General features: G+C 47.6%; 1 protein-coding gene across 1 annotated transcript in view; it reads right to left on the bottom strand.

Annotated features, from left to right (window-relative positions):
- RyR (Ryanodine receptor) overlaps nt 1-27,541 on the bottom strand; it is a 1,185,515-nt gene that overhangs the window by 260,992 nt on the left and 896,982 nt on the right. The window contains 3 exon segments of the mRNA XM_077638630.1: nt 11,030-11,118; nt 12,686-12,840; nt 12,960-13,036. Coding sequence (XP_077494756.1) covers nt 11,030-11,118; nt 12,686-12,840; nt 12,960-13,036 — 321 coding nt within the window.

Here is a 27,541-nt window from a genome sequence, read left to right as displayed (position 1 = left end):
CATTCTCTTTTGTTGATCTGAGCAGCTGCTGTATATAAGCAACTGATTGGTCAATAAAATGTGCGAGTTGCTAGTCAGCGCTCTGTTCTGTCACTTCGTTTCTTCCTGCGTTTGTCTGTCCGCGCTTAAACCCCTTTCACGTATGCGCCAACTAGCCTGCAAAAACGTTCTCGCTAAGAAAGGAAATTCTGCAAAACTGTGAGAGTCTAGGCCTGGACAAGCTTGCGGCAGCTGTGAACAAAAGCTCAGCCTTAACTCTGTAGAGTTTCTTTTCGGCAAAACCCAATACGAATGCATGTACGTTTCGGGTCATTGTTAGCGAAAAGGGCACATGGCAACTTGCTCTTGTCTCTTATCTTCAAAAGTGTCTCTCCTAGCTAACAATCAAGGACCCTTTCCTACTGCGCAGCACAGCATTTGCGTCAGCGGCCTGTGTCTGTCTGCTCCTTTAGACCTGTCTATTTTTGCGCTGTACCTTTTTCTGCGAAATGTACCGACTAGTCCAGAGAAGTAGCCTTTTGGAAAAAAAAAAAAACCAGCTTGAGCGGAAAGCTCTCACATGCCCGTCAGTTAAAAGGAAGTTTAATAATGGCTGCAAACCTCGGTGACTCGGTCAGTGATGCTCATGGAGCCCCCTCGCAGCACTCTTAAGACAAGCAGGAAAGAAAAAATATTAAAAGTGCTTCATGCAAGGGAGCCCCTTTGCAGGAAAGCTTCGCTGCAGGGAAGCGTTCTTATGAAGAAACAAATTCTTGCGGAAAAAAATACATACTATGCATGGGTGCATGCGATGCAGAGACCTGAGATGGCCGGCTCTCTGCGTCGCACGTATGAAATGTGTCGCTTGTGTATCGTATGTGCGACGGAAGCCTGCGCAGCGCGTGCATAAAATGTATCTGACATGCACGCAAGAACTTTCCCTTTCCCTCTTTTGCTGCTTTCAGCATAAATGCGCACTGCTCAATAAAGCTGGGCTTCTTCCCCCCCCTGTTGGCTTCGGCGTGCCTGGACTTCTATGCAATGTGTTCCCCCAGCAGATGAAGAGGCGTGTAGAAGCATGGAGTGCACCTGCTTGTTGACAAATTTGGATTTCAACAGTTTTTAACTGATGCAGCATCACAGCATGTGCACTCAAGCACGCAGATCTGAGGCAGCCAGATATCAGTGTCACATACACATTGCCTGCGGCCAAGTGAAAAATGCACGTGTACGTGCTCATGGTGTTGGTAAGGGCCACACTGCGAACGGTGCGACAGAGAGAAAAAATGAAGCTGATAATGTCAATTCAGAGCCCATACAGCACAGCCAGCAAGCTGGGCTCCTTCAGAGCACTAAAAGCGAGAGAAAAGAAAATCCTAAAGAGAGGTCGCTGTGGAAAAGAGAACAAGTGACCAAGGGAAAACTAAACGGACCACACTGTTCAGCACAGTTCATACATAGTGCACTAAATGCTCTCATTTGCTCACTGCAAGGTACCGTATTTACTCATTTACTCGCGTTAGGGACCCACTCGCATAAGGAGCCCCCCCCCCCCCCCCCCCCCCACCTGTCGGCCAGAATTTTTTTTGTTTTCCAGCCTAGGGAGTTCCTCAATGTTCGCTGCCGTCCACAGCGCAGACCTTGGCAACGCGCCAAAATAATGCCGCGACATCACCACCATCTTTTGAGGAGAGCTCCAGCCAGAGGGATGAGGGTAGCGAGGGAGGGGGGGGGGGGGGGTGCGATCGCACGTAGCGCGCTGCTGCCTGCCGCTGATAACGTCATTTGTTCTTTTTTATATTTTGAGGAGAGCTCCTGCAGAGGGGCGGGGGAAGAGGGTGCGGTGGGGGGAAGGGGGACACACATTGGTCTTGGAACGGCGAAACTGCTTCAAAAGAAAAGTGAAATGGCCAGCGAAACAGCAGTCAATGTCCGAAAGCGGCGCGGAGCTGCGATTAAGCTACGGCGAATGTGCGGCAATTGCCACGTGTCAGAAACCTAAACAAAGTGGTCAGGCTATTTTTTGGCCTAGTGACAGGGGCCCTCGGAATTTCGTCACTCCTGCCATTAAGCATTTAAAGAACGCACTGGTTACAGTGCACCATACAACAAGCGGAATTTTTGCTGGATCGTTTGCCCTGTTGTGACAATTTGACTCACCCCTTCAAGATTCCGCAAGTAGACTTCCGCAAGTAGACTTGCCGGCATGTCACACGTGTTGAGTGCTCCAAAATGAGACGGCGGAGGTCCCACTCAGAGAGGTTCAACGAAGAAGATAAGACGAATGACATGGGTGTAGGCATTAAATATGTAGCATATTACGGAAGATAAGAATAAAAAAAATCTGCCTTTTCGTTGCGATTGCATGAATCATGGTTCAAAGCGGGTCGTTGGCCCTCTTGTTCGCAGCACGTGTGTTATGTGGGCAAGACAAACTGCGGAATTTCACAAGAGGTAAAGCCTAACGACAACGAAGTAAGGAAACAGGACCTTTGTATTGTTCTCCTGGAACTTTAGACTCGATCGTCGGATAATCTGCCTGCAAAGGCATTGTGGTTCTGCCACAGTCCAACAACTGTGCGCCAACAATTGCTTGAAACTGAGGATACGGGATTTTTAGTTTCCTCGAAAAGGTCTCCGAGATAGACCATAGAACAAGCTGGTCTTGAGAGGCAGCTGAAGTCCTGTTCAGAGCATTTAGCCGTCTTGTCCCTGTTTGTGGTTTGTGATCAGAACGGGCGGGGGGTTAATGTCCCAAAGTGACAGGTAAATGAGCAATGCCATAGTGAAGTGCTGTGGAAATTTCGACCACCTTGGTTTCTTTATCCTGCTGGTCAGTGTACATTTGAAAATGTAAATTTTTAAAGTCTGATGTGCTCTGAAATGCTTTTCATGCGGTGCTCAGCTTTGAGGCAGTCCCGTAAATAGCCAACTTTTATTGTACTATACAGGAATGTGGATGATAGGTCCGCGTATTCACTCCTGATAATTCAAGCTGCAACAGTAGCGATAGCGCTTTCTGTATTTCATGCAATGTGAAAGAGGGACTATAAAATCGCGGACACATGGAATAATTCCTGACGATTTGTTGCATATAAATCACTGAGCACACGTGATATAGCCATTTTAGCAACTTGTTATTTATTCAGAATGTCATTACAATCTTATTCATATTTCCGAAAATAAAATAAAATTTTGCAGGGTTTTATCGTAGTCAAGCGGAGTAGACGTGCGAAAGCATGTGTTTAGCCTGTTTGGTTCATGGTTTTGCTTTTCTGGGTAGTGAGCACGTCTGGCAACGATATTAGACACAGGTTAAACTCTAGTCAAGGTTAAGCTGATCTGGGTCCGTATTCCTAGTTTGTGTCATAGTAAAAACCATCATAATCTGCCGCAGTGGCCACAACTTACTGGTCGAAACGTCGGAAGTGGATGTGGTGGTTCGGATGCAGCAAAAAGGGTCGAAGAAACCAAACGGTTATGTCAAACACATAGCAGGACCGCCAATATCACGACGTGATCTAATGTGGAGCCTCACGCTTCGAAATGAACTCGTCTGTGTTACTGAGTTTTTCGGCCCGTGAACTGGCCATAAACTGGGTACGATGTTTCGCTTAGACTTATCTTGCCAATAAAAAATTGGATGGATGATACATTTGGTGCGTTTTTTATTTCGTTGGACGATTCGGTAGCTCATGGGCCTAACGAGCATGGGTTTGTAAAATTTTTTCTTTTAATTCAAACCGGATGGCGCCACTATCTCCGTATCACCGGAGTTATCTCGTCTGCGTACGTCGAATGGTGTAATATAAACCATAATGCCCCGCAAAATGCTGGTGTTTAATGCGCGCAAACGTAGTATATTTCCTATTGTAGAACTCTCTATTAGCTGTTTAAGCGTGCTGCATCATAATTGCATATGATCATGTTTAACGCCTGGCCGCATGAAACCGCTTATGTGCACGAATGGTTAGAAGCCAGCTACGCGATACTACACCGACGCGTTTTAAATGCCAGAGGTGGTTTTTCGTCGTACCTTACGCTTCTCGATAGCCGCGGTGGTGTGGATCTGCACTGAGTTAGCTTGCAAGTTAGTTTGCACGAGTTAGCTTGCAAGTTAGTTTTCATGTGTCAGTGTAGGCATGCGTGCGCTTCGTTCCACGACGAACCTATGAAAACGTCTGCGAGGTCTCCCAGCACATATATGAAGAGAAACACGGCAAGATTTTTTAGCTCATTCAATATATTTATTTGCTGCAGAAGCATTAGAAACCTAACAGCGGCATCTAGCGCTTCGTGCAGTGCCTGCATAAAAGGAATTAAAATAGTAATTACTGTCTGCACAACCGTCCGATCACAGCCCCAACTTACGTTCAACGATGCCGCAGACGGCTAGTCGTCACGGCGTCTTGGTTCAGCACCACAAAGAGCCCGCATTGTGCAGCCAGTGAGTGCATGCCACAAATTTTCCTCTGCGTTCCCTTTTACCCTCAAGAAAATTTAAAAACGCCGTGTTGTGCGAACAAGCTTGCTGCTTTTCATTTGCCATCAGCGATCGACGGCTGTAGCTGCCCCCTTCTGTCACTGCAAAGCCATGCGTATTTGAGCGCAATATTTTCTTATTTGAGGACACACCTCAGGCCTATACGGTGCAGAAAAGAGTACCTGAATTATTGTTTTTATTTGTTGAAGTATATTGGGTAAATAAATAAAGCAGCTTTGATATTACCCCTTTACTGTGGAATGTGATGCGAAACTAAACTTGGGGTTGAAATTTTTTTCTGTCGCATTTGTCGCGCTACATTTCTCTGCAAAGAGCAATAGCTGGGCTGGACGTTTAACTTCGGCAACCGCAAGGCAGTGACATCCTGCCGCCATTCACAATCGCAACCGAACCGACACCCGCTTCCGGCGTTTCGACCAATCAAGCGTGGCCGCTGCGGCAGATTTTGAGGCTTTGTATTATGACACAAATTCGGAATATGACCCCTGATCTCGCTGATCTGTTAACGCCGCAGATTAAAGTTGATGAAGACGACGAAGTGCAATGCACAGCGCGAGAGTGTGATGCAGTTAAACAAGAGGCATGATCGGCTGCGGCGTCTGCATAGTTTACTCTCGTGCAGCGAAGCTGATCTGTTCGCACTGCTGCGGGTGCGAATCCCAGTCGCGTCAATGTTTTATTTATTTATTTATTTATTTATTTTTATTATTTATTTATTTATTTATTTATTCGAGTTCAAGGCTTCCGCGATGGCCCGACTTTTGCAGCTTTAGTCATAAGCAGAGCTTTCGCACTAAACAACACTTAGCTAGTGTTTACCCTGAAAGGGGGTTTAATAGCTCAGGCACCACCAGAACCAGGAAGGCAGAACCAGGCGCAGAACGAGGCATTCTAGGCGTCTGCGGTTATTCTAGAGCCCGGCAGCAGCACGCGCTCAGCGATAGCACTGCCGCTACCTCGTTGTCACATCTTCGTCTTTACAATGGCCCCGGGGATAAAAGGAGCCATCCTGGCGACTCAAGGCGTAGTGCAGATCAAGGGGTCCTGGTAAGGATTGAGGCGACTGACATGCACCGTTTCACGGCCACGACGGCGAAGGTCAGAGGAGGGTGTCAGTGGTTCGACGACATAGTTCACAGGGGAAGGTTGAGAAAGAACATGGTAAGGGCCTTGATATTTGGCTTGGAATTTGGACGACAGGCCAGGAGAGCCAGCAGGGATCCAGAGCCAGACAAGTGAGCCGGGGGAAAGGGGTACGTGAGTTTGACTACCGGAATCCCGACGCTCTTTTTGAGATTCTGGTCAGCGGACGTGAGGGAACGGGCGACCTGGCGGCACTCCTTGGAATACTTGGAAATTTCAGAAGCAGTTGCGCAGTCAGATGCATCAAGATGGTAGGGAAGAATGGTGTCAAGCATGCTTGTAGGTTCGCGGCCGTAAAGAAGAAAGAACGGAGAATAGCCTGTGGTGGACTGGACGGCGGTATTATATGCGTAGGTGACGAACGGAAGAACGAGGTCCCAGTTGGAATGGTCGGGACTGATATACATGGTGAGCATGTCACCGAGTGTCCGGTTAAACCATTCGGTGAGGCCGTTGGTCTGAGGATGGTACGCTGTGCAGGTTCTGTGAACGATGCGGCACTCTTGCAGAAGCGCCTGGACAACCTCGGATAAAAGCAAACACGGCCGCGGTCGCTCAGAAGCTCACGAGGGGCGCCGTGGCGGAGAATAAGCTGGAGGAGAATGAAGAAGGCCACGTCTCGCGCTGTAGCCGCCGGAAGAGCCGCCGTTTCAGCATAGCGCGTGAGATGGTCTATGGCGACTATAACCCAACGGTGACCTGAAGGGGTAGAGGGCAGGGGCCCGTAAAGGTCGATGCCGACGAGATCAAAGGGACGGGCCGGGCAAGGTAATGGCTGCGATGGGCCAGAAAGGCGCTGTGACGGAGACTTTCGGCGTTGGCACGCAATGCATGAGTGAATGTACTTGCGTAAAAAGCTGTACATTCCACGCCAGTAGTACCGGTGCCGAAGTCGAGTATAGGTTTTCAAAACACCAGCATGAGCAGTCTGGGGGTCGGCATGGACAGAGGCGCAGACTTCAGCTCGTAGTTGGCGAGGGATGACGAGGAGCCATTTTCGACCGTCGGGCATGCAATTGCGACGATAGAGGAGACCGTCATGCAGAGTGAAGTGGCGGGCTTGTCGCCGAAGTGAGCGAGAGGCAGCTGCCGTAGGGGGCCCAGACAGATGGTGCACGAGAGATGTAATCCAGGGGTCCTTGCGCTGTTCCACAAGCATGTTTACCGGGCGCAACGAGGACAGCTCGGAGTCAATGCTCGAGATGGTCGCAGTGTCGGAAGGCAGCGGAGACCGGGAGAGGGCGTCAGCGTCAGAGTGCTTACGGCCAGAGCGATAGACGACTCGAATGTCGTACTCCTGGAGGCGCAGAGCCCAGCGGCCAAGGCGACCCGATGGATCCTTCAACGATGACAGCCAGCACAAAGCGTGATGATCGGTGACTACGTCGAAGGGGTGGCCGTAGAGGTATGGTCGGAATTTGGTTATCGCCCACAAAATGGCCAAGCATTCTTTTTCTGTGACGGAGTAATTGATCTCGGCCTTGGACAGCGTGCGGCTCGCATAGGCGACAACGTATTCTGGAAATCCTGGTATTCGCTGGGCGAGCACAGCACCAATGCCCACGCCGCTAGCATCCGTGTGTACTTCTGTCGGGACGTTAGGGTCGTAATGGCGAAGGATGGGAGGTGAAGTAAGAAGTCGACGTAGGGTAACAAAAACTTCATCGCACTCAGAGGACCATGACGACAAGGAGTTCTGGCCTTGAAGCCGCGTCAAAGGCGAAATGATTGTAGCGAAATTTCGGATGAAGCGCCGAAAATAGGGGCAGAGGCCAATGAAGCTCCGCAGTTCTTTGAGAGTAGAGGGCTTTGGAAAGTCGGCAACAGCGCGAAGCTTTGCCGGATCCGGAAGGATGCCCGCTTTGGATACGACATGGCCGAGTACGGTCAGTTGGCGAGCGCCGCAGTGGCATTTCTTCAAATTTAGTTGCAGGCCGCAGGCGGTGAGGCAGGTCAACACTTGGCGCAGACGAGTCAGATGTGTGGGGAAGTCGGCCGAGAAAACAACGATGTCGTCGAGGTAGCAAAGACACGTCTTCCAGCGCAAGCCGCGCAAGACGGTGTCCATCATGCGTTCGAATGTTGCGGGGGCATTGCAAAGACCAAATGGCATGACGTTAAATTCGTATAGTCCGTCGGGCGTGACGAAAGCATTTTTTTCACGATCGCACTTGGACATGGGGATTTGCCAGTATCCAGAACGCAGATCCAGGGACGAAAAGAATTCCGCACCTTGCAGACAATCGAGGGCGTCATCGATGCGTGGTAGAGGATAAACGTCTTTCCTAGTTATTGTGTTTAGGCGGCGATAATCCACACAGAATCTTATGGAGCCATCTTTCTTTCGAACCAGCACGACCGGGGATGACCAAGGGCTGTGCGACGGCTGTATAATCCCACGCTCGAGCTTGTAGTCCACTTGCTGGTTGAGGACTCGACGCTCTGTCGCTTACACACGATATGGACGCTGTCGCAGAGGTGGATGGGAGCCGGTATCGATGGTATGGTGAACATGTGAAGAACGCCCGAGGGGAGACTGGCACGCGTCAAACGATGAACGAAATTGGTGTAACAGGTGGAACAGCTGGTCACGGTAGGGAGAAGTGAGATCTTGATCGATGGCGCTATACAGAATGTCAGAGGGCGGTGGGGGTGACAGAAGAACAGGAGTAAGAGAGTCCAGCGATGGCGGGAGAGCAGTTTCTCGGTTGTCGTCAAGTTGCAGAAGTTCAGCCGGTTCGACGCACCCAAGGCATTCACAATGAATCAGGGTCATTGGAGATGAGAGAGGGTTGCTGACGAGCATGGCTGTCGTTCCGGAGGTCACCGTGAGGACAGCGAAGGGTAGCGGCATGTTCTTGCGGCGAAGAAATAACTCCGAGGGGGTAAAGAGTACAGTTACAGCAGGTTGGTTGCGTGGTGAGGCGCACGAGAGGGATACAAGGACAGAGGAATTTGCCGGGAGCTCGAGATCGTGAGACAGGTGTACTTTGGCCGGATATTCAGGAGACGGTGCGGCCGGGTAGGCGTTGGGCAGGGCAGAGAAAGTAACTTCGGCGCGGGCACAATCGACGACGGCGTAATGCTCAGAAAGAAAGTCCCATCCTAGAATTACGTCATGGGAGCAAGAGGAGAGGATCAGGAATTGAATGATGTACAAGACGTCTTGAATAACGACTCGTGCGGTGCAGGTTGCGAGCGGCTCGACCTGTTCGGCGGTAGCAGTGCGAAGAGAAACTCCCGAAAATGGCGTCATGACTTTCTTCAGTTTTCGACAAAATTTCGCGTCCATAATTGAGACAGCAGCTTCGGTGTCCACGAGAGCACAGGTTGCAACACCTTCGACAAAAACATCAATAACGTTTGTTGGTGAGAGCAGAGGCCTTGTAGAGTTCCCAGGGGACGCAGCTCATGCCTCGGGAACTGCGCTCATTAGCTTTCCGCAGCGGAAGGGCTGGCCCGACGGCGCATAGGAGATAGGGAACGGCGCCGCGGAGAAGAGGAACGATGAGAGGTGGCAGCCTGGCGGTTGGTGGAGAAGGCAGGAGGCAATGTGTCCGCTTGCACGCTGGACGGCTGTATGTAAGACCCATACGCAGATGGTGGTGGCAGGACGTCAGCAGGCGAAGAAGGACGTCTACGGCAGTAGCGGGCTACATGGCCGGCGAAGCCGCAGGCAAAGCAAATAGGCCTATTGTCGCGAATACGCCACAAACGACCGTAGTGCGAGACTGCCGGCGTGAAGCGAGGCGACGGTTGTGCCACCTGAGCCCGATACGAGAAATCAGGCGGGGGCGTCGAAGTTGGCGGCGCTTGAGTGGCATCTTGAAAAGGGCTCAAGGGATGGGATGGTGGTCTGGCAAGAACGGCGGCGTACCTCGTTGTCACATCTTCGTCTTTACAACCCATTAGTAAACGTGTTCAGACTCATACTGGGAAAGTAGCGAGTGAGTTTCGTGGGAGGCGCCCTAGCAGCAAAGGTTAGATTACCCTAAATCAGAAAGAAATTCGTATTGCAACAATCTGCTCAAAAATCAATTATTGGTCACAATATTGAAAACCATTCAACCCTAATTTCGCGCGCTCAAAACCTCTCCAACAGGCTTCTCCTTTCCTCATTTTGCACTCAACACAAGCACGTGTCACAACTCCAGGAAAACAGCATAGCTCACTGCTACGGCTCAGCTTCCCTGCTGGTAAACAGCCAATCCATGATGAAGTTATATGCTTATATGAATAAAATAAGTCTGCTGCACGGACAGTTTTAAAAAGGACTGTGATGAAAAAATAAAGAGCAAACGTACTGTGACACGGCTATAGTGATTGCGTAGATGGACACAACGAGAACGCGCATGGTAAAATGAAGTGGCAAGAAGTGTAAATACTGTCTCAAGACGATAAAACGCGTTCTTCGCTATGCGTAGAAATCTTCTGTTTGCAAAATGAGAAAAAGGGATGGTCAAGCACGTTTTCATCGCCACCTGCAACACCTTTAACGACAAGGTTCAATAACAAGCTCTGAAAGGCGCAAAAGACACACATACAGGAAAAAAGGGGGATGACACAAAGAGCGCCTTTGTTTCATCCCCCTTTTTTCCTGTGTGTGTGTGTCTTTTGCGCCTTTCAGAACTTCAATCATGAACCAACCAGCCCCAAAGCAAGTTCATCTTCAATAACAATTGCAGCATCACTTCTGCGGTCACTGCACTCCCTGCAGCGACTGTTGCTGTGATTAGCACTGCACCCATCAAAACTTCGTAGTGGTGCCTCTGTTTCCTTTACGTCAACACGATAAATGAAACGGCGGAAAGCTACTGCGACCGGATATAATACCAATCAAAGTGCCAAGCAAAGTGAGCTGTCGTGCAGATGACACCACGAAGGACTACTACCAAGATGGCGCTGGCGCTTGGCTACTTCCGATAACGTGTGCATGCGCAGTCGGTTTTGTGAAACCGGTCTATTCGTATTCGAAATTTCGAATATTCGCGCACCCCTACTACATGGTTATCATTGTCCCTTGAGTTATCTCGCGTTCTTTGTTGCCATCGGGGTGCGTGCGTTAGTGCTGAAAACGCGTCCAGCGTGCACAAGCCGCACATGGTGCAGCCACGTCGCACAGTGTGACACTGTTGACGTGAAGTAGCGCGATTATGAATAAAGCTTGACTCTCACTTGCACGCATACTACTAGCATAATTGTTTGCAAACAGAATGCGGGAATCTCTGAAGTTTGCAATTTTTGAAACGGGATTTTAACAGCAAAGTGATTTTTTTGAAGTAGTCAGATTTTTCGCACAGTTTGAAAATTTGCACCATTTTCCAGGCTCCGCTGGGCCCAAAAAATCAGCCAGCGACTCTTAGTTCCTAAAGGAATAATAACAATAACGCATTGGTTGCATACCTGCAGCCTAAGCAAGTAATCCACAGTACTGATGACAACGTTCACAGTGGTTGTGTTCCCAGCTTGGGTCCTCAGGTAGTTCTGAAACTCTGAAAAACACAGGAGACAGGAAGAAACGAAATAAGAGAATTGTAGAAGCGTAGCTTGTTGGGCCAGTTGGTGCATGGCACCTGGTAGAGAAATCAGCAGAACAGGACACAAGAAAAGGAAATCACAAGGACGACGCCGGAGCATCGTCCTTGTGATTTCCTTTTCTCGTGCACGCGTCCCGAAGTGAGAGAAGTAATAATCCACAAGCAAATTGTGCACTCAGGAGCCATAAGATGAGCAAGACCACTCTCACCTCTGCAGAATGTTGAGAGATTTTGACAAACGAAGATGTCAGAAACATTTGCTATTTTGCATAACTGTGCAGAGCCTGCGTTAAAAACACCATCTTGGAATCCAATTTTGAACTTCTGTTTCCTTGCCGTAAAGTCAAACCTTAACATAACAAGCTCCAGTAGGGTAAATTATGCATTACTTTGTAAACAAACAGCTGAAGCTCTTTTCTTATTATCGATGTGAAACGTATACCTTTTATAATGAACTGCACATGCATGCAATCGATCAGCATGCATGGCTGCCAGCTTCCGGCAGTCTTGCCTCTTGTGTTAGTCCGCAGGGCTGTCGCCAACGGACAAGGAGAGAGAGAGAGCAAAAGCGGCCCGGTTTCAAATCTGAGCCTCTGCGCTGCCTCGCCTTGCAGAGGCCCTTCTCAGCAGCTATTCACAACTAAATCAAACATGTAAGCAGCGCCGGGCCAATCAAGCTTTATGAAAGCGGGAGGGGCTGTCAAAGGCCATGCGACATTGGAGACACCACTCCCTCTTTTTCATTCTCCATGCTTTCCTTTGCTCCTGCGGCTGCTGCATTGCTGTTCCCACAGTTCCCATACGTTGCAGCCGATTCCAGATTTACTGTAGCACCCTTCAGCTCTCCACCCTGCTAGCCTTGTGGTGAGTGTGCTGTGTGGTCAAAACAACAGTGGGGCAGCAATGGGATGCCTTGCTGCTTTCCGACGAAGAGAGATTATTTATTAAGTTCAGCACGGCGAAAACAAGTCATGTGTAGCGGTTGAGGTCAAGGTGTTTTGGAGCACATTCATGAAAAAAACAAGTCGACCATCAGAGAATGACCGAATGCTGACAGTCGTCGCAATCGCAAGCCGGACTAGGATGCAGCAGTGGAACAAGCCCTGCATCTGTAGCTTCTTGATATCTGTGTAGGAAATCTACCCGTCTCTGGCCCCATGCTACAGCAGGACGGTGACAGTCACTGAATCTTGAATGCTGAGAGCTTTATGACAGGTTGTGGATGGCTTGCCGGTGAAATGCCTTAGGCGAAAATTACGCGTGGTTAGCAGCAGGGCTTCGTTTTATGTTAGCGCACCGACATTAGGCTGTTCACAATTTAATACATTGTGAACATGATGCTGAAATTCGTCGCAACCACGTTCTGCACTACTGAACAAATTCTAGTGGAGCATGCTGATTCGTTACGGCCAGGCTTGTCTGTATCCACAAAAGGAGGCATGCATTTCTTGCAGATTGGCGAGAACACCTCAACACAGCAAATTGAGATGTCTTCACCCGCCAGCAAGAGAGGATCTCTTACCCAGGTTGTGGCCCTCGCAGAGCAGCTGAAGGAAGCGGAACAGGGCACAGGTGAAGTCGGCATCGTGCATGTTCTTCTCGCCTGCCGTCCCCTCAGAGCCCACGCCCAGTCCCTCGGCCTTCTGGGTGCGCTCGAAAGCGTCCAGGTCCAGCACACTGTGTAATCGGAGGAGGGAAAGGCTCATTCAGCAGACTCCCTGCTTCTATTGCCTCAAGAGTTTCATGGGCAGCATAGCATGCCTATTCTGTTGTGACTGTGCTCTAAGACCACACACCTGCACGAGTTCATCAGGCCAGCAATGGAGGTGAAGAAACCAACGTCCTTCTTCTCCTTGAGGTGTTTCAGCATGCGCTGCAATGTGGATCACAACTTTCACACTCAGCTACTGCTTTGAGTTTTTTTCTAGAAATGAGTTACGGCACACAACAGTATGGCACTGCAGTAAAAAAAGGCTAGATTGGAAATTTGTTATCCTGAATAAACATGTGTGCTCACGCGTACAAAGTGTCCCTTTGCATTCGCTGAGCAACGGCGTCTCGTCTGCAGCCCCATCTATGCAGGACAAGTACAAAAGCGGACACATTTTTTTAAAACATTGTTTTAGCAGCTTTGATGGCTCTGTCACATGAACCTTAAACCCTTTTATGTCGGGCACTACAATATCGGCAGATGACACAGATAAGGAAGGTAGTAAACACCAAGATTACACTAGAGCAAAATGGCCGTTGGGCTCCGGGCAGACATCAAGTGTGCAATGTTTAAGGGAGATGCCGTCTTGAAATGAACATTTTTATTATTTAAGATATTGTAACGAAATTAGGTGTGTATATGTGTTTCTTCTTTCTGTTTTCAACAACATAATTAGTTTCAGTATTTGTCTACCAGTTTCCATAATATAGCAAAAAAAAAACTGAAGTATAATTAGTTAAATTCATACGGGTTGTTAAGACACTTTCATTCTACATTTTTGGTCTCAATTGAATGGGGCTTTTATAGTATTGTAAGGGGGTGAGCATAGAAGCGAATGCCGGAACGGGTCACCGACGTGCCCTAACGAGGGCGCGGGGAGAGCGCCCCGTAAAACGACGGTACACGTTGCTGGCGGGAGTCAGACTGGCCCCTCTCCTTGAAAAGCGGGGGAGCGTTTATTATCTTTCCCTCTCCCTTTTTTCCCGTGCAGCTTGGGCTGTTGAGAAGGCACCTGCGGTGTCCTTGGCGTCTGCTGCCTTGGGGAATTGTCACAGGGGCTGTAGCCAAGGGCCTGCCATCTGAAGCTACGCTAATTATATTGCTTTTAAAGTTTATTATCACGTCAAAATGTTAAATTTTTTTTGAAGCAGCATGAGTATGAAGTATAGTTAGGTGAAATTATGCCTCCCAAATATTTGATTCAGTCAAAGAAAAACAACTTATCTCCACAGTTTACTTTTTTCTGAATTCTAAGGTATAAGAATTGCACCACAAGAACATAATAAAAACTTTGGTAAGGCTAGACATGATGACAAAAAACACGAAGCTGAGAAAATCACGTTTGAACTGCGCGTACCAGTCACTCGGAGGCCGTTGTAGACGCCTCAAAAAACAGCGGAATGCAGATGTTACAAAGAAAATTTCACAGCAGTGAGTACTACCAGGCAGCGGGTAAGAGGCCCAGTTTTAAACAAAACCAAAATGGCGGCCATCGAGGAGGCGGTCATGGGAAGCGACGGGTTGAAGTTCTGCCGCAATTATCTCTGCAATCGTCATTTGCGGGCTTCATAGGCATGACATATAAAAATATTTTAATTGCTAGAGGTCGAATTTGGACCTTGAAACTTTTTAAGCAGGAACCTAGAGTGTATTGATCCCATATATGCCATTTTTGGAAAATTGAGATTTTCGTTTTTTTTTATCATTTCAAGGCCCACCTCTCGCCAATAAACTGCCAGACTGTCAAGTGTTTACTTGCTTCCCTGACAAAACTGTCTCCAGAGAAAGTTCATCACATGAAAATACAGTGAAACTTCAATAATGACCGCGTTTGGGAGAGTTGGTTTTTTATGCTGAACGTAAAAGCGCAAAAACAAGGACACAGAATAAGACAGACAACACGAGTTTGAGCAGCGCGCACAATTGCTCTTTCATTGCCTTTTACGCCGACATGACTAGGCATCCAGCAGAGTCTTATGTTTTGTCGTTGAGCTATGACTGTTGTTATGTTGTACACAAATGTCACCAAGCAGTGGATTGACCCATTTTAAGTGTGAAAGACTGTAAGCACATTTAGCGAGTCTGTGTAAATAAAAATTGGCTGTGGTATGGCTTTGGTTAAACGCGGTTGAATTGCGAAAGCTTGCTTAGCTTTCCCCTTAGAATTTAACTGTTCCGAAGCAGTAGAACAAATAGATTCAGATATAGACTCTTCGTCGGTAACTTCAATGGAAAGACTGATCAACCAACGCGTAGCGCACCGCTAATTATCCCAGTGAAGCCGCCACGGAGCGAGCACAAGGCGAGGAGGTCGTCATAACAACGGAGAGACCACCTGTTAGGTGTGGCACCGGCTCGGGGACCACGGCGCACGCGACGAGCGGCTCCCTTCTAGCTGCGGCGGGGAGCAAGCTGACGTCACGCGTCGTCATAGAAACGGAGAGTTCATACTTGACAGCGCAAAAAAACGAGGACAAAAGCGAACGAGGAGACACAACAGCTGTCAAGTATGAATCCACACCAACTAGCCCAACTTTCTGTTCTTATAAACGGAGAGTGTTGACGTCACACCACCTGCCAAGCGCAGCTCCGTCTATCGGGGGAGGGAGCACGGCATACGCGGGGGGCGGGGGTAGCACGGCATACGCGACGGGCGGTTAGACCTGGCGTAGCGTTGTTACGCAATAATACTGTGTTAAAGATACTCATTTAACATTTTTTTCTACGCCTACGCCGATGGCGATATAGTTACAGTTGTGTCGAGAAAGCAGATTATAAAAAAATTGCAAATGTGAAGCTTGATAACGAAGGGTGCATGAAGCTGAAACCGTTGATGGGTCGGAGAGAAAGTCCAGAAGAGGGACAATCCACTGATCTTTATGCTCCTGGGAAGGCATGTCACAGATACTGAGCGAAAGCGCAGCGGATTCGAGACCAGAGGGACTGGCAATCTCGGCCGGTAGCGGGGAGCGGGATAGAGCATGATCATTCTGATGCTTGTGGCTCGATCAGCAGACGACGCGTATGTTATATTCTTGTAGACAGAGAGCCCATCGATCCAGGCGGCTGGAGGGAATGAAGAGAGCCAACAGAGAGCATGGTGGTCATGACATCGTCAAAAGGGTGGCCATAGAGATAAGGGCGAAACTTGCTAAGTGCCCAGGCCACGGCCAATCGTTCTGGCCAAGAAATTCCACACTTTGCAAACAGCCGCATCGCGAAATAGCGTGGAACAGCTCAAAATTTTGCCTGGCTGCAGCCACCACACTAGTATCACCCGTTCCAGGCGACCCGTTCCGAGACGCCGAACTTGCGCGCAGTTCGTTTCTTCGGAGTAAAGAATGACAGCCATCTTGAATGTAGCCATGAACGAGCACCGGACGCTTACTGGGCCCGGATCACAAATGACGATTGACGAAGCACACATTAGAAACTGGTAAAAAATGGCGGGTAGTCGTCAAATGCGTCAAAGCCAAAGAAAAACTACGCGTGAGCGCTGTCGGCTCTTCCGTCAGCTACAGACACTCCCGGGAACAGCTCCCGTTCCGAGTTGTGGTGGCGCCGCGATTGGAACAGCAGCCCTTCCTCCAACTAACGACACTCCGTTCAGCGCCAAGTGCGCAGTTTAAAGTAAAAAAAACTTGAAGGACACTTAAGCTTTGCACATAAGAGCAGAATACGATAGCGTTATCAAACCGCGATCAGTAGTGCCGCGTTGCACAGGGAGGGGGTGCCGGTTCTGCGCGTTAACAGAGCACCTGCTCAGCGCCAGCCCCAAGAGGGATGCGACGTAGCCTTGCAGCAAAAATGCAACCACGCTTTAGCATCCCTGATGCCTAATTTGTCTCGCCTTTATTTCCGGTGCCATGCTTTCATTTGGATTGTAAGTAAAGCCCCACTTCAGAATTTCGAATAAAAAAATAAGTCCTCCTACATTAGTGTAAATACGGCACATTTTTTATTCTCTATTCAATTAAAACCCTCAGCGCTTATGGCATTATTGCGAGGAATACAATGCTTTAAAAAACAAACCGGGAGTACTTCATCCCACAGCAAACACGGGCAGTGAATTCCATTCTATGATGCCTCATACAAAAAATATTCCGGAAGATATTTTTCCTTGAGCTGTACAGTCTTTCTTTATATCTATTATCGTTTGTGTAATTGGTTTTTTTTTTGCGCTGGGAATACTGAGGATGGGGCGCTTCGCATGTTAAGCATCGGCATCGCTCTGCAGCGTTACCTCATGGCTCTGAGCAGCCATTACTTAATAGCGCCCCTTTCTGCAATAAAAAAACCAGCTGAAGTCAGCGCTGTGGTGTCTTGTCTTTCTTCGTCCTTATTAAGACTCTCTGACGGGCTAGGTGGTACATATTCATTTCTGGAGGCTGTGCGCTAAAAAAAAGACGTTCCCAGGAGAAAGGAGACAACATTCGCTCCTATGTATTTTAGTTGGTTTTAGAAGTTTTAATGTGCCTTTAACTTTTTCTGCCGCCCTTTACACGGTTTTTCCCCCGTCTCCCTTTTTTTTCTTTGTTTGTTAGAAATTTTTTGTTAGTCATATTTTCATGTTGTTACGCACTTCTTCTTTTTCATTAACATCTTTCATGCAGATCTGTATTCTCATGTCATAATGCATTGTTGTTAGCCCATACCTCGGCACGTGTTGATATGTTCACCTTCATAGGTTTTTAATCTCACTGAAAAATCCCCCTCTGCTCTTTCTCGTGTTTGGTGATTAGGTTGACGCTCTAGCTCATGCAGCTTATCTCTGGATAACAGGTGATATATAAGTGCGCCTGGCTTCTTTTGTCATCTTCGTCCTTGTCTCTGTTCGCGCTGTCTCCCATAATGAATTACCAACTAGCCCGATCTGCCACTCTTGCCAGGCATTACTTCACCGGTTTGCGATGACATTGGGATCGGGCATTCCTGCATATAAGCCGTGGAGGGAAAAAAAAACTCAGGAGAGAGCGTCTTGTGACAACCTTCAAGCCTTGTCATAAAAAGTTAAAAGGCGAGAGTCGCTCCCCCATGCGTTCACACCATGTGATAGCAAACGACGAAATCCATCACCGTTGTGCGCGCTCATGCTTGGACCAGCGCGGCAAACTGACTGTAGGCCAACCTCCTTGCTGTAGACGCCTACGCCATGGCACGCCAAAAGACACCGATGCCAAAACATTAGGGTCTGACTAGGAAAGCGCAATACAGGAGGAGGGAATGGTTTCTTGAGCACTTGGCTTGCAAAGCTTGGCAGAGTGACGCCACACCCTCTCCTAAGTTTTCTTTTTTTCTCCATAATATAAGCATTCCAGATCATCGAATTAACCGGCCTGGTGCAAGCCAGTGCTTTAATGTATATGGTCAAATTTGCAGTAGAATTTATCGAACCTCCGTAATTACCCGGGATTTGTAATTATCGAGGTTTTACTGCATCTCCTCAATGGGCATCGAGTGCAGTGATTTAGAATTAATGTGGTTTATTTAGAGCAAACTTTAGAGTCTAGTAACAACTGCAGACAAAATTTCGGTGTCTTTCTTCGAATTTTCTCACAAAAGACTAGCAAAAAGTGAAAGCTACTAAGCACAGGAATTTAATTTTGGTAACTCAGTAGCTCTGTAATTGAAAACAGGACTAATAAGTAAATTGTAAAACAACATTCTAAGGAGACAAAAGTGACATGATAGTATCATACACCTGCACATGTTGTGAGAATTATACTATTATGGCATGGAAGTGGGCATGGAAGTACGGCAACAGCGAACATGCATCAAACGCGATTTCGTTTCTTGGTACAGATCTTGATCCTGCTTGCCCCGTGGAATCATAGTTTCGGCGCCACGACTGCGCAGTTGCGTCCATTGCTGCTGACGCCGGATTACAGCCTCCAGTTTTTCGATTGACCGCCAGTCGGACCGCTTTGCTGCGAGGGAACGGCCCATTTTTTGAAGATTACTTGCCGCAGCCCACCTTGGCCACGACATCGGCAATGACTGATGCATCATCTCCGGCACACTACTTAAGAAGTCGGCACACCTGGAATCCTCTTAGTGGGCATGGAAGTACGGCAACAGCGAACATACATCAAACGTCATTTCGTTTCTTGGTGCAGGTAGGCTCAGCTCCTGAACTGTTTTGCAAAAAATCTGACGATATTTTTGGCTAGTACTTACATGCTCACAAGTGTTGCTCTCTTTTACGTATGATTGCGTTCATGTCGAGAAGTGGTTAATGATGACCGGTGACGTAGAAATGAATCCTGGACCCTCTAAGGACCCTCTATTCCCAGCAATAGAGTGAATTCATCTCACTAATAAAATCTTTGCATGACGAAATGAATTCTAGGCACGACGAAGTCAAGACCGCGCTTAATAAAGGTAAGGCGGCCCAAAATTCAATGAAGCTTCAGATTGCAGATATTGATGGTCGTCTTACAGCAGTGCAAAACAATTTTCGCACATCTGAGGTCCAGCAGGTCGAACGTTTTGCGCATATTGTAGCATTTGAATAAAGTCTGAACGAATTTGAAGATCGTTCACGCTGACAGAACTTAATATTCGATGGTATGGACGATAGTTGTCAAACGACATGGGCGGAATCTGAGCAAAAAAAAAATACCGCGTTTAACTTTGGTTTGGACGAGAGCGACGAACGATTAACTCGAGCCCATAGACTCGGCCGCTTTGCCCCTGACAAATGTCGTCCCATTATTGCTAAATTTGTGTCAATTAAACTTAGGGAGCCTATTCTTGCCTCAAAAAATAAGTTGAAAGCTTCCAAGGTAACCGTGCGTGAAGATGTTTGCAAAGCGACCAGAAATGTGTGATAAAAGCTTTTGGATTTTTGTACTCAAAGCAGCAAAAAATTTTCAGCACGGTATAACAAGCTTCAAATCGGCAATAAATGTTATGTTTACTCAGCGGACACCGACAGCATGTGCGAAATAGAGCCATTAAGTGACAGCAGTCCAGCCGGGCCTTCATCAGACACTGCCCGCACCTATGCAGGTACATCTTTATCCTAACCCAAAAACGTGCTCCTAATGTCGTCCGTCGGAATCTATCGTTTGCCTTCACAAACATCCGGAGTATTGTGAACAAACGCCATGATCTATCGTCTGTAATTGATGCATGCGCTGCCGATGTGCTGGTGTTAATGGAGGCTTGGGTTTCAAACGTTATAAGCAATACAGAATTGCTTCACTGTAAAAGAATTACACCATCTACCGCCAAGACAGGACTTCAAAACACAGAGTTGGTGTACTGATTGCCGTTGCCGATTACCTCGTATGTGACGTCGTCATTGTCCCTACTGCCCTTGAAATCCTTTGAGTCCACATAAACCTTCACTTCCAAAGTGCATTATTCTATGTGTGCTATGCGTGCTGTGTGTGCGGCCCCATCTTTTTGCGATGACTTACACGATGTATTGAACATTTTGATAACACACTTCTCTTCACTGCCTTTATTTCTGTAAGGTGATGTTAATTTTCCCCAAATAGATTGGTCCGGTCCCTTTCCGACTGTCAGAGATACTTCCGAAGTCAGCCAATCCTTTGGAACATGTGCATGAAGTTTAACTTAACACAGCTTGTCAGAGCCCACATCGTTTGATTCTAGTTCATCTAACCTGTTAGACTAAGTTCTTACTGCTGGTCCTGATCTTTTACATCGTGTAACCTACATATCCGGTTTGAGTGATCATTTCTTATTCAATTCAAAATAACGGCGCTTATTGCTAAGAAAGTTAGTAGCATCAAGACAATTAGAGACTATTCCAGCGGTTACTACAAATCAATTAATAACACTCTGCACAGATAACTGCATGCCTACTCACTTCGAGTGAACCGATGACCAAAATTGGGTTTTAAGAATACAGTTTCCTCACTAGTCGATAAGTACGTCCCAATGCGTCGAATTTCAAAACATCCTAATCACCGTCGTTTACCGGCGCCATGAAACAACTTTGGAATAAGAAGAAACGCTTTTTTCGCCTTGCAGAACGTCCAAACGCTGCGGAACGTTGGTCCGCATACGGTGATGTCCTCCGACCTTACCGCCTACGTATCAAAAAAGCCAAACGCGTGTTCCTAAATAACACACTGCCGTCACTCATTTCTCCTAATCAATCTAACCTCTGGAAGTTTACCAGGCTCGAACAAAAAGCTTTCTGATAGTGCTGGGAATGCTATGACAAGTGACGAATGTTGTACTGCCCTAAACCTCACCTTTGCAAAATGGTTTTCTGATTGTCCTGTAATGTTGCTCAGAAGTGCTTAAGAACAATTTCTTTCAGATGTCATCGATTGTCATCCATTTTGTCAGCCATTTTTCATTGTCATCGAATTTTTTGCTGTTGTTGTGACGTTAATCCAGAGCCTCAAGTTATCATCCAGTTGCGGCGTCGACAACATTAATTCCAAGTTTTTGAAGAACACTTCTGTTTATTGCAGCATATATTTAGCGATCCTTTTCATCCAGTCTGTCGAACACGCCGCATTGCCAGCTGACTGCAAGGTAGCGAGGGTGGTTCCACTCTTCAAGCAAGGTAATCCGAATTCTCCCCTTAACTACAGACCTATTTCATTAACAAGCATTCCTTGTAAACTTCTAGAGCACATAATATATTTTAACCTTGCGTCTTTTTTGGAAAGTAACCCTTTCTTAAGCTCCTGTCAGCATGGGTTCCGAAAAAATTTTTCTTGCGTGACTCAACTCTTTTCTTTCCCTAATATCTTAGCGCCGCCTTTTGATAGTGGTTTCCTAACAGACACCTTTCTTGATTTCGCTAATGCTTTCGATACGGTATCGCATTACTTACTCCTTCATAAAATGAGTTACCTGAAGATTGACCTAAACTTCTTAAATGGATTGAATGTTTCTTGACTAACCGCACCCAGTTTGTATCAGCTAACAACTATATCCCCATGTGCCGTAACATATGGTGTTCCCCAAGGCTCTGCATGTTCTCGGTCCTTTACTCTTTTTGGTATATATCAATGACCTTACAATTCGCATGAACTCCTCCCTTAAGCTTTTTGCTCATGACTGTTTTCTTTTTCGTGCAATACCTAACGTTAACGATAATTCCATCCTTCTGTCCGATCTTGATAACGTCTTAATTTGGTGTCTGCGATGGTGTATGGTACTAAATCCATCAAAGTGCAAAAATATGTCCATCTCACACCAAGCCATTCCGTCTAAAATGTTAAATTACAAGATTAATGAAGTTTGACTAGAGACCGTTTTATCTTATAAATATCGCGGTGTTCACATCACTTACAAGTTATCCTGGCGCATGCTCATAGAATATGTCATTAACAATGCCAAACGTGCCCTCGGTTACATACGCCGAAACTTCTTTCAGGCTCCACCCCATTTAAATTTACTTTTATATCAAACACTAATACGGCAAAAGTTAGAATATGCATCATAAATATGGGACCCTACACAAATCACTTTAATCGATGCTATATAATCTGTTCAGAATCGGTCAGGTTGCTTCATCCTTTCGAATTATTCTCGCACGGCTTGTGTTTCATTAATGAAATCTAAACTTATTCTAACTAATCTCGCAGTTCGTAGAAATATTTCCCGCCTCAGTCTTTTCTACAGCATTTTCTTTCACTATGGGACACTAAAACAGGAATTTTTTTTGTATACCATCATACGTATCACCATGTGTTGTTCATCCGCATAAAGTTGCCATCCCAGCTTGTAAAACGAATGTGCCTTTTAATCCTTTGTTAACGTATACCACCACTGAGTGGAGCCACCTTCCCAACATATCGCCTGCATTGAAGACGCGTCATCCTTCAGGCCACTTATCACAAAGTATGCCATCGAACAAGCGTCCCCTTAGCAAAAAAAGGCTGTGATAAAAATGCATTTTGAACACACTGTATTTATTTCACATTAATTTTGCATTTTGTTTTTGTCCCAATGCTTAAATTGAAATACGAATGCTTTCTAAGAATGCTAGGTCTAAGATTTTGAACATTCTTACAAATGCATCAAAAATGCATTTTGTATCAACTCAGTATATTTAAATACATTAAAAATGTACTTATAATACGAATATAATACATAAAAAATCTGCTGAAAATATACCAGTAATGCATAAAAATATACTAAAATATACATTAAATACATTAAAGCAATACTAAATATATACATTATATACACACATTATATCAAAAATGCACTAAAAGTATAGAAATAACACATTAGAAATGTATTCACTTCGGCTCGGCTTAAAAAAAAGGTGTATTAGTCGGATTCACTGGATAGTACTGATCAATATTGTCAGCAGCAGAAGTAACGGCTTAACTAGCCTATAAGCATGAGGAGGCAGGCAATCCCAGAGAAAAAGCGCTGTCATCAAGAAGTCTATGACAAGGGAAGGTCATGTGACTGTACCTGATCGGTAAAAATGTCGCCACACCGGACATGCCGACGGAAAGTGACGTCAGCAAACAGGAACAGCTCCGACAAGCTTAGTACTTGGCTTGGTTTATATATACCCCCCGAGAGGAGACACATTAGCTCGCCCAGTGAGGCGTTTTTGCGCAAAAACTGTGGACCCCCAAATTGTCGCGCAAATGTCGAAATGGTCGCTTTAATACCTGCGGTCCATCTAGACCCCAATTTCTAGTCCCTTGTGTCAGACATCGGTCAGGAGTCGAGCTGTCAACCAACAAATACATGGGCATCTGAGGGAGCCGGTCGGCCGTTCCAGTCGGGGTCCTTTTCGCTGGCATGTTCGGGCCCAGCGCCCGGCGCCCTTCCCGATTTAATGCTATCAGGCTGTCCACACGTCGTTTAAATACGTTGTAAAGGTGTTTATTTGATGCGCAGGTCGGTTGGCGTTGGTCGAACGGCGACACGACGGACACGCTGACAGGCGTCACTCGAAAATCCCAGCTGCACTTCGCCTACTTCGCTACACTGCTTGCACTCCTGTGCCGGTCGGTCTCATTACAGTTACTTCACCGCCGAAAAAGGAGCCATCCTGGCGACTTACGGGGAAGAAAGCACGGGCAGATCATAATAAGGCTTGAGGCGCTCGACGTGCACAGTTTCGCGCCCCCGGTGACGGTGGTCCAAAGAGGGGGCGAGTGGCCAACGACGTAATTCACGGGAGAAGTTTATTGCACAACGAGGTAAGGTCCGTGATAGCGAGAAAGCAGTTTCGTGGTGAGGCCGGGAGTGGAGGAAGGCACCCAGAACCATACGGGGGCGCCAGACGGGTATGACGCGGGAGGGTGCGAGGAATCTCGACGGTGCTTATGATGCCATTGGAGCTGTGTAGTGAAAGAGCGAGCAAGCTGCCGGCTATCTTCGGCATAAAGGTGAGCTTCGGAAAGTGATGTGGTGTCGGAAGGCTCTGGGCGATAGGGAAGGATGGTGTCCATGGTGGATATAGGCTCCCGGCCATATAAGAGAAAGAAAGGACAAAACCCCGTCGTTGTCGGCGTAGCCGTATTAAACGCGTACGTGACGAAAGGGAGCACTTGGTCCCAGTTCGAGTGGGCGGTGTCAACGTACATGGCGAGCATGTCGCTGAGTGTGAGGTTTGACCGCTCTGTCATGCCGTTGGTCTGAGGGTGATAGGCGCTGGTGCAGCGATGAACGATTTGCATTGCTTTAGCTGGGCCTCGACGGCGCCCGAGAGAAAAACACGCCGCAGTCACTTAGCAGCTCTTTCGGGGCGCCGTGACGAAGAACAAGACTGTGTAGAATGAAGCGAGCGGCATCGTTTGCGGCAGCAGATTTGAGCGCCGACGTTTCTACGTAACGTGTTAGGTGGTAAACGGCCACGATGACCTAGCGATTGTTAGCCGATGTAGTTGGAAGCGGGCCATAAAGATCAATGCCGACGCGATCAAAGGGACGGCCAGGGCAAGGTAACGGCTGCAAAGGAGCGGCGGTGGAGTGGGGAGGTTTCTTGCGACGTTGATAGGCGGTGCCAGGCGTTGACAGGCGGAATGTACTGACGTATGTAGCGGTACATACCTCGCAAGTAATATCGCAGACGAAGGCGAGCATATGTTTTCAGTACACCGGCGTGGCTTCATTGTGGAGCGGCGTGGAAAGAAGCGCAGATGGCAGCACGGAGGTGTCGAGGGATCACCAACAGCCACTTCCGCCAGTCGGAGAGGTATAGTTACCGCGTTATAATAGGCCATCACGAACGGCGAAGTGGTGGACTTGGCGGCGAAGGGTCCGGGACGAAGAATGCGGCGAGGGATTGTTCAGGAAGGTGATCAGCGAGGTGATCAAAGGGGCCTTCCGATCGGAGAGCATATCAGGGGCGTCGAACGAGGAGAAATAGTAGGCACAGACGAGGGCAGAGGTCGAATCGCATGGGATCGGTGAACGAGAAAGGGCGGCGGCGTCCGAGTGCTTCGGGCCAGAGCGATAAATGACTTGAATATCAATCTCCTGGAGGCGTAAAGCACAGCGGGCGAGTCGGCCAGAAGGACCTTTGAGGAAGGATAGCCAGAAGAGGGCATTATGGTCTGTGACGACATAGAAAGGCCGGCCGTAAATGTAAGGTAGGAACTTGGCAATCGCCCAAATGATGGCGAGACATTCTTTTTCTCTGACAGAATAATTCGATTCCGGCTTGGTGAGGCCGCGGCTGGCGTAAGCGACAACATATTCCGGATACCCAGGCTTTCGCTGGGGAAGAACTGCGCCCAAGCCCACACCGCTCGCGTCAGTGTGAATTTCTGTGCGACAGGCGAGATCAAAATGGCGAAAGATTGGGGGAGAGACCAGCAGGCGACGTAAAGTGCTGAACGCGTTATCACAGGCTGGTGACCAAAACGAGAGGTTCGGGCTGCCGACAAGAAGCCGCATTAAAGGGGCGATGATAGAGTCGAAATTGCGGAGTAAGCGGCGAAAATAGGAGCATATGTGAGACGAAAACCACGAAAAAAAAACACACGGGCGCAACGAAAGACGAAGGACCAGCGCTAACTTCCAACTGACGTTTATTGGAAACATCGAACGATATATAGGCACATGAAAGGGGGGAAGACAGAAACTAACAATGACAGCAGCATACAAAAAGTCGTGTCACTCATACCCGCTCAGATACATCATCTCCTTTTTTGAAAGGCCGATTGATGGCGTCCTTACGCAACCACTGCCCGTCCTATCAATCTCGAGCGCCTCTAATATCTCCCTCGTGATTTGCGAAGGAAGCCGGTCGATAATTACAGATTGTGGCAAGTCCGGAGCACAATAACCGCCACCCTCATATTCACAGTCACGGCAGTGAATTGCCAAAGTTTCCCGCATTTTTTTCACATTGTTGGCTTGTTCTCGGAAACGCTCGTTCACGCATCGTCCACTCTGACTGACGTAAAAACGGCCGCATGTCAGTGGTATCTTATAAACGATGCCTTCAGTACAGTCAACATACCTGTTGGCATGTCGTATCCTGCAGCCTGAATCTTGTTCTCCTGATGGGTTCGTCAGCCTACAGAGCCTGCTTAGTTTTCGGGTTGCTGAAAGCACCACGTTGATGTTCATTCTCCGGGCAATCTTCTTGAGATTGTGGGACAAAGTGTGAATATACGGCAAGACGACACTCTTTTTATCTGGTTTTTCTTTTGCCACTTTGCCACTGTCATCATTTTGCTTCTTGAGGATGCCCTCCGCCACAGCACAAAATAGATGGGGGGATAGCCGCTCGCCCTTAGGCGATCAATCTGCCTCCAGAAACTGTCTCCAACTAAGTGGATGCAGGACTTTTCTAGGGCATTGGAGAGGCAGGTTTTCACAATGACTCGTTTTGCAAGATTCGTGTGCGCCGTAGCAAAAGGTAGCCGCGCTTTCTTACCTCGCGGCACGTATACCAAGCACACATGCGAATCTGAACAAACAAGCCTGAGGTTCAAGATCCTAAGGGACGAACCATCGGAAACCTCGTGGGTTAAAACAAGCGGCTTTAGGCCAGCCTCAGAAACGGCTAACGTGTGGGCTACTTCCTCTTCAAAGCCGGGATTGTTCACATTTAAAATTATTAAAAAGTCATCTACGTACCGAAAAGTTCGTAAAACATTTGAGTCAGCAGGGAGTCGGCCAAAGCCCTGTCAAGTTGCGCTAAAGATATTGCCGCGAATATTTGCAGTGTGTTCTTTTTGCAAATCTGCCGCCACATCACTTTATCGCTTTGTTTGCTGCGCAAGACGCGACTAGATTTATCTCGATTGATCGCAATCAGCCAGAGCTGATTCTACGTTGTTCCGGAATGTTCTAGTAACTTTATCTCGAAAGGTCGCTATCAGCTTTAAATTGAGAACGGCCGACAGCGGCCGGCATTCTGTTCGACGACCGCCGAGCACGCTTGTCGCTGCGCCGCCGCCGAGTGATTCAGTCCATTTTGGGTGCAAGTCAGCCCAATAAACAGTTCATTTAGAAGACCCTTTCGTCCGTCTTCATCGCTGCTTCGACTGGATGGATGGATGGATACGGCTGAACATTTTACATCGGGCGGTGGCTCAAGCCACCTAGCCATGTCTTGTGAAATTTTACTCCTGTCTTGCTTTTAGCCACCAATCAGGTAACCTTCGCTTGGTTACTTCTAACCTCTTAAAATCCACTTTCCCTTCACTATCCCTAAACCCCAATGCCTTGGGTAAGTCAGCCCCG

The sequence above is a fragment of the Amblyomma americanum genome, chromosome 9, assembly GCF_052857255.1.
Source record: "Amblyomma americanum isolate KBUSLIRL-KWMA chromosome 9, ASM5285725v1, whole genome shotgun sequence".
Classification (NCBI taxonomy): Eukaryota; Metazoa; Arthropoda; class Arachnida; order Ixodida; family Ixodidae; genus Amblyomma; species Amblyomma americanum.
Note: the sequence above shows the minus strand (reverse complement) of the source record. Positions and strands in the feature narration are given on the sequence as shown.